The sequence below is a fragment of the Eurypyga helias genome, unplaced genomic scaffold (genome assembly GCF_000690775.1).
Source record: "Eurypyga helias isolate BGI_N326 unplaced genomic scaffold, ASM69077v1 scaffold442, whole genome shotgun sequence".
Taxonomy (NCBI): domain Eukaryota; kingdom Metazoa; phylum Chordata; class Aves; order Eurypygiformes; family Eurypygidae; genus Eurypyga; species Eurypyga helias.
Window position 1 is genome coordinate 11,657 of NW_010237579.1, and position 7,078 is coordinate 18,734.

General features: G+C 42.9%; 1 protein-coding gene across 1 annotated transcript in view; it reads right to left on the reverse strand.

The window, feature by feature from the left end:
* Nucleotides 1-6,861, reverse strand: part of LOC104506509 (prostaglandin F2 receptor negative regulator-like) — a gene marked incomplete at both ends in the record, with an annotated part of 17,402 nt that extends 10,541 nt beyond the window's left edge. The window contains 3 exons of the mRNA XM_010147481.1: nucleotides 1,506-1,889; nucleotides 5,255-5,674; nucleotides 6,496-6,861. Of these exons, the coding sequence (XP_010145783.1) occupies nucleotides 1,506-1,889; nucleotides 5,255-5,674; nucleotides 6,496-6,861 (1,170 nt within the window). The remainder of the gene's footprint in view (nucleotides 1-1,505; nucleotides 1,890-5,254; nucleotides 5,675-6,495) is intronic.
* Between the last annotated feature and the right edge of the window lie 217 nt (nucleotides 6,862-7,078).

Sequence of the window (7,078 nt, forward strand, 5' to 3'; positions counted from 1 at the left end):
AATTTTAGCAGATTCAGACACCTTACCTACAGCATCCTGTGACACCACCCAGAGTGTCATTGCTTCTAAACTGAAGCTGTTCCCTCCCAAAGATTAAACTAGGAGACAGGATGGATAGGCTGACATATCTAGACCTATCCTAAGTTTTGCTGGAGTTTCATTTTTAGTTTTTCTCCCAAGTAACTTCACTTATAAGGATATTTGCATAAAGGGAGATCTCCAAAGCTTAAGAGCTCAGCTGGGATAATGTAAAGCAAAAGCTTTACAATCTGCAGCATGCATACGAGACAGTGGATCTCCAAACCGGATTTGTCTTGGGAAAGGTGTAGGGAAAAAATACTGTCAGCCTGCTTTTGCAGGCCAGGTAGATCAGGTAAGCCTGTTGAATCTCTCACCTACAGCTTCTGTTTCTCATTCAGCCAAGAAAATGCACAACTGTTTAACACAGCTGCTTCTAACCAGACCCTTGCCAAAAAAAAAAAACCTAACATGGACACTGACAGTACTAGAGCTGTAAGAAGGGAAAACCACCGAGAACAACTGGGGGATAAAAGAAGGAAAGAATAATGTGATCATAAGTATCTGTTTAAGTAGATTATTTCCCCCCACTGGTGAATTAAAAGAACTCGCTGCAGAAATGCTGAAGTAGTGTACAGAAGCCATAACTTCAAGTGCACAAATAATCCTTTGCTTGTCCAAAAGGCTAAAAAAACACTCATATCTATTGGTTGAATGATGAAAAATGCACCACACTGAGTGGGATGTTAAATACTGCAGGAAAATCTGTCTTAGTGGCCACTACGCTAATCAACACTGCTAGCACTGTTAGTCACAAGCCAAGCCTCTCTCAGTCACACCACTCAAGAGCTATGTGACACAGTCTCGTAAAATGGACTCGTGTGTTGAGAGAGGAGAATAAGACAGTATAAAGTCATGTTCCAGTCCAAATCCATCAGTAGAATGTGGTGTCTCCCTAGTGATTATAACAAAACAAAAACCCAACAATTTTGAAAGCTATTAGAGCTCATTATGAAGTTTCTATTATAAATAATTTTTATGGTGTATAACTCAAAAAGCAGGGGAAGCGTCTGATATCACTGTGTTCAGAGCTCAGAGAACGTTTGCTACTGGATCAGAGCCCTGCTAATGGTACAAGAGAGGTAAAAGGGGACAACATGACAACAGGGGCAACTTCAGCCGCTGGGAAACAAGGCAAGCTTTTAACTTCTATTTCCCAGTTGCAGGCTGTTCAGTGACACCTGAAAAGTGGAGCATATGGATGGTACATGCTGGAAGAGATCCTAAAACCCTGTAATGTGCAAAGCCAAAACCCCATAGGGTAGATCAGTATTTTTACATGTGAGCGAGAAATACCCTACATAGATAATAGATACAAATTAAAGAAACTTGTGCAGAAGAGATTCTGTAAGGTCCTCTCCCTTTTCTGATGGGGCCAAGGAATGAGTGATACATTGCCCATGAAGTCTGAAAGCAGAATCACTCACCTAATGCTGCCACCACCACACTGACCGGTGTAGATGTCCTCTCCACCACCTTTTGCCAGCTCCCGTTGTGCAGTGGTACCCAGACAGCTGCTTGGCAGAAGTAGTAGCCAGAGTCTTCCACATCCATGTCACGTACCAACAGGCGGTAGGAGTTCCTATCTACATGGCTTAGGCTGATGAGAGTCGAGTCACTGACGACAGAATCGCGGTCCATGCTCAGCAAAACCTGAGCATCTGACAAGGTATCATCAGGTGAGGCAGAAAAATACCATGTCACCTCCGCTTGGAAAATACCACTCCTGTCTGTTGTGATGTTGCATGTAAGATCCAGGGAGTCTCTTTCAGTCACAGACATGTTGCTCGTGGAGATGATCACATCTAGAGCTTAGAAATGAAGAGACAAAAATTCAAACAAAAAAAAAAAAGGAAATGTATTTATCTTTTAAGAGTCCACTCTAAGTTATCCAGGACTTCACGTCCTATTACAGAAGCTTCTGAAGTAGCTCAGTAGCCCTACCTTCAAATGCCTGTTGGATATTGAGCTGCATGATCTATTACAAGGGAAGTACACATTATCAGTCAAGCAATGCAGGATGAGGGTGGGGAGAGCAAGGGAAGGAGAACATGGTTTTTATAACTCAGCAGCAACTGGTCCATGAAGGCTTTGTCCCAGTCACAGACCACATGTTTTCCTGCTGTGCAAAGGTGACATGTGCAGGATTTTCTGTTCTCACAGGCGGGTCAAGGTGCTTTGGGACTCTCCCTCAGAGCAGAAAGTGTCCACTGAGATCACTAGGAACCAAATTAGAACTTGAATTGGTTTCCAGTGAAATGGCTTTGAGCTCTCTAGCAGAAAAAATTCAGATGAGAAGCAGCCACAGCCACATGTGGAAGTCCTGACTGACCTCAGGTGTGCGGCAGAAACATCAAAAGGAAGCAAACTGAAGGCAGCAATAACTCCTTATACTGCTGATTCCTCCTCCACTTACTGCCCTGACCAACATACACTGGGAACTTCAAAGCTATGCCATCAGCCATTTAAAAGATATTTAACCAGCTCTTCCACTGGCCAGTGAATATTTTTAATATATATAGCACACATGGTCACAGCCAGCATTCAAACGGGACCTTCTGCCTTCTGTCAGTTACCAGGCTGGCCGTAGCTTTGCTAAAGGACAGACGTGGGATGAAAGTGTCAGGACCAAGAGTAGAAAAGCTGACCTTAGTTACTGGTGAGAGGTGAACAGGGAATGCTCTGTGTGTGTGCTTGTAAATCCCTGTGCAAATCATTCACCAAGTTACCTGGCCACCACCTGTCTTCACTTGCTCCTTCCTTCATTTTGCATTGACTGAAGATTAGGTCTGGATGAGCGCAGCACCATGTCCACAGTGCGTAACACAGCTACTCTTAAAGTCTCAAATGGGGCCAGCAGACAGGGCTGCTATAGCAGTGGCTCTTCTCAGCTGATCTACAACCCAGACCACAAGCAAGAATAGATTCCTGCCTTAAACAGGCAGCAGTGTCTCTGCTGCAAATTAGGGACTTCTATATAAAACCATGTTCTACTACATAATAGGTACCCGCGTGTAAAAGCTTCCTAGGACAGACAACATATGAAGGCCAGAGCCAAACTGAGCAGCCACAACTCTTGCCAATAAGCTCAAGCAATACTCCTATCTCACCACTCACCCAACCTGACAGCACAGAGCACTCCAACTGAACAGAGGGTAGCAAGCCCCATCGGAGTCGTAAAGCGAACTCCACTGTCCAGTGAGTATGTCACTGGGACTTCCCTCCCTGTCTTATCATGGGACTGGAACCAGTAGGAAAGCCTAGTTAATTTAACAGATGAATACCAGAATATAAAGTAAGACTGATCTGCAAGTTTAAGTGCAGCATTTCTCCGAAGAACACTTCTGTCTTCATGAAGTAGTGACGGGCATTCAGAGGGACCCTAAGAGTTTATCCATGTGTGTATTCTCAGTGGTCCCTTTTTGGTTACAGATGTATATGAAGGCCTCACTTAGGGTTACAGAGCTGTTGCGCAAGTCTCTATTTAAAAAAAAATAAAATAAAAAAATAAAAAAAGACATAAGAGAACAAAGTCAGGCCCAAAGGTACCATGATTTTAGGAGATGAAAATAATGGGCAAGTAGATGTAAGAGGAACAGAAAAAAACCTATACTGTTACATAAGTAACCTGTGTGCGACGACTTTGATTAGATTTTTTTTTTTTAATTTGTTTCTACAAATTCAACCCCACAGTTTACAGCAGAAAAGAATGAGGGAAGTGCAGCAACCAGGCACACCATTTACAACACAAGCTCACTTTAGTACGCAAGTGCAGAGGTTTCAGATGTCAGCACAAGATGCACTTCAAGTCCTACTACAGGATGTGTGGGTAAAAAAATTCTACAATATTTTGCTGGAGAATAAACTGTCCTGTTTAGCACAACTTTTAAAAAAGCCTTCATGACCCTGAAAAAATGCCACAGCTGCCAGTGGCTGAGCTTAAAATTAAGGGGAAAAAAAAAATACCCACAAAACTGCACACAAGCCACATGAAAAAACTGCATTACTACTGTTCCTGGCCATTCTCACTCTGTTTTCGACCCCACCTACTTAAACCCAATTCTCCAAAACTAGAGAATTACAGCTCTTAATTAAGCAAGCCCTGCCTCAGCAGAGAGCACCTGCAAGCTTTACTGTGTAACAGACACCCTGAAAAAGCAGGGGCAGATTGATCCTGTCAAATTTCACAAGCTAAGTACCACCAGGATACTAAAACTACATCCAAATGAGCTAGCCAACAAAAACAGCAGTTCTGTGCTCTCCCTACAGTGATTAAAGGATTACAAAAATGAAAAGATACCCTTACTGTCTGAACAATTCTAAAATATCATCATAATCTCACATTTCTGAGAGACCATCATTGCCTGTTTTTCTACCTACAGAGTGACAAGATGTGTCACCCCCCAGCTTTCCCTCCTCCAACTAGCAGTGGTAATGCTAATGCAATTAAGTGCTTAGTGCATCTACTCCTGAAATCTAAATGGGCAGGGATATCTGGATATCCACAGCACTAGACAGGTTTCTGTCCCCTTAGTCAAGCATGAATTTATGGGTTTAACAGAACCATTACTGTCCTAGACCCCTGCCAACATGGTGGAGCAATAAGACCAGTGATCCAGTGTCAGTGATAAAAATCACTGGATAATTTGTCCTGTTAAATTATCGAGTGATTTCTTCCTTTCTCTTGATCTTTCTATTTTATTAAAATAAGTAACACACAGAAAAGCTTCACATCTGTCACTGAATCACAAGCCTCTTTTACAGGGGAGTGCAGCTCTTCAGTGTTATGGGACAGCTCTATGTTAATGAGAGAGCAGAAGGAAGTTATGGGGTGCTCAGAGGTTAAATACGATGTTTATTTAAGAAATAAAAACTAGAAGCAATCTGAAGTGAACTAAGGATTAGATAAAATCTAGGTGTAGGCATCTAAGAAGTTCCAGTCAATCCTTCCATGTCACCATCTCCCCCTCTCTACAAAATAAAAGCTAGAAAAGTTATGCCAAGCATTTGATATCAACTCAGATGTGAACAGGCCAGTTATCCAAACAGTACTCCAGGTTCTTCTGGAATAGTTCCTAATTTAGTTCAGTTTACCCAATTCCTGCTCGCAAAGTATCAGTCTGACCACAGCACTTGTAGCTACGAGCTGTGACCCCAGCCCATCAGTAACACTCACCAGTCCGCTGGACCGCCACACTTCCTATCTCCACGCTCTTCTCCTGAATCTTCTGCCACGAGCTGTCTGCCCCTCTCACCCACTCACTCACAAGACATCTGTAGGCACCCGCATCCACCGACGAGGCCTGGGATACAGATAACCGATACGTGTCATTCGCTCCTGTGTCCAAGCGGATATCTCCATTACGGTAGCGCTCTTCATAGCCAGGACCCGGCTGGAATTTGCCCTCATGAGTCAAAGATAGGATGTCCCGCCAAGTCGATCCACTTTTGATCTGCCAAGTCACATGCAGGTGAGTGTGCTCTGGTGAGGTGGTAACTGCTGAGCAGCGCAACTTGAAGGAGTCGCCCTCAGACAGCCTGAGAGACGTCGAGGAACGTGCTTTTGAACCACTGACTGATAAGCCATCCGAAATCACTATGGAAAAAAAAAGACCAAGACACGAGCATCATAAAATGGAAGCAAGAAGAACCCACACTGACCTGTTCAGATACAAGGCAGTAAAACTACCAGAGAGCAACACCCGGCCAATCATTCCTTCTTCCACATAAATAAATTCCAGGAACAAGGAAATTCAGCTGAAAACCCATTAAAGGAAGTGCTCCACTTAAAACAAGACAAGCATTCAAATTCATTTATCCTTCCCCTTGCTTTAGTTTCTCATACAAACATCGTCATTCTGACTATTTCTATCCAGAACCATCTTGATTTTCATGGGAGTAAAAGATAAGACATTTGAAAAAAAATAGTCTGTCAAGTTGTAACTGAAGAACAACAAATGAGAGCGCAAAGCTAGACATTGACTGCAGTATCAACATGCTAAAGGGGAAAAGGAAGATTACCTCCTTTGTATACATAGATCCCTAAACGACACTATAAATAAGAGAAGACAGGCTGTGGTTTTTACCTGAAGTTAGCCCCTCTACCCAGAGGCTTAAGGACATTAAATATTTACAGACATCTTCAGAAAACCTACTGCTTAGTTTTCCCTTTTTTATTTACATATTTACTAGACAGAAAAAATGAAAAGTGGTGTTTATAGCAAACAGCCTCTCTTCGCTTCTTCACCACACTTGCCTTTGCTATTATATTTCTCAATTTATAATTTTGGCTTTAGGAGAACTAAACAGGAACAGGACCAAAAAAAAAAATCACAATGTAAATTCAACATTCTTAATGGTACGTCTATAATCGGTATCAAAAACAAATTTAGAGCACACCTCACTCTTCAGAAATACCTTTCACTTGGACCTCTGCATCGTAATTTCCCTGAACGGTGGCATCAGTGCTGGGCGTGGAACATTTGTATCTCCCTTGGTCAGTTGGCTGGATGTTTCTAATCACAAGTTCCACAGCATCGTTGCTGCTCCGTCTCAGTTTGATATCCCCGAGGCCCACGCGTTTTTGGTACTCCTCAGAGGTGAATGTAGGATCCCAGGTACTCACTATCCGCACAAAGTCAGTCTCCCGGGAGAACTCCCAGTCAAAGTTCTGTTCACTGGGTCCATCGTAGTCACTAACGCTGCAAGGGATCACCACCTCCGTGCCCGTGACTCGAATAAGAGGACCTTTGGGCACCCTCACAACACGCCCTCTGCAGAAAGCTAGGTAGGAGAATAAAGAGGGAGGGAACACAGTTAACAAAGGAATTACCAGGATAGAAGAAAAAACGTTACATAGAATAATGTTGGGCACCCCATTCTGCAGAAAGCTACAACTCGTAAGAGCAATATTTTCCATTAACATTTAATCTCACTGGAGCAAGAGCCCCTGAAACACCATTTTTAGTGTGGGCAATCTTGTTTCATTGTTTATTTAGTA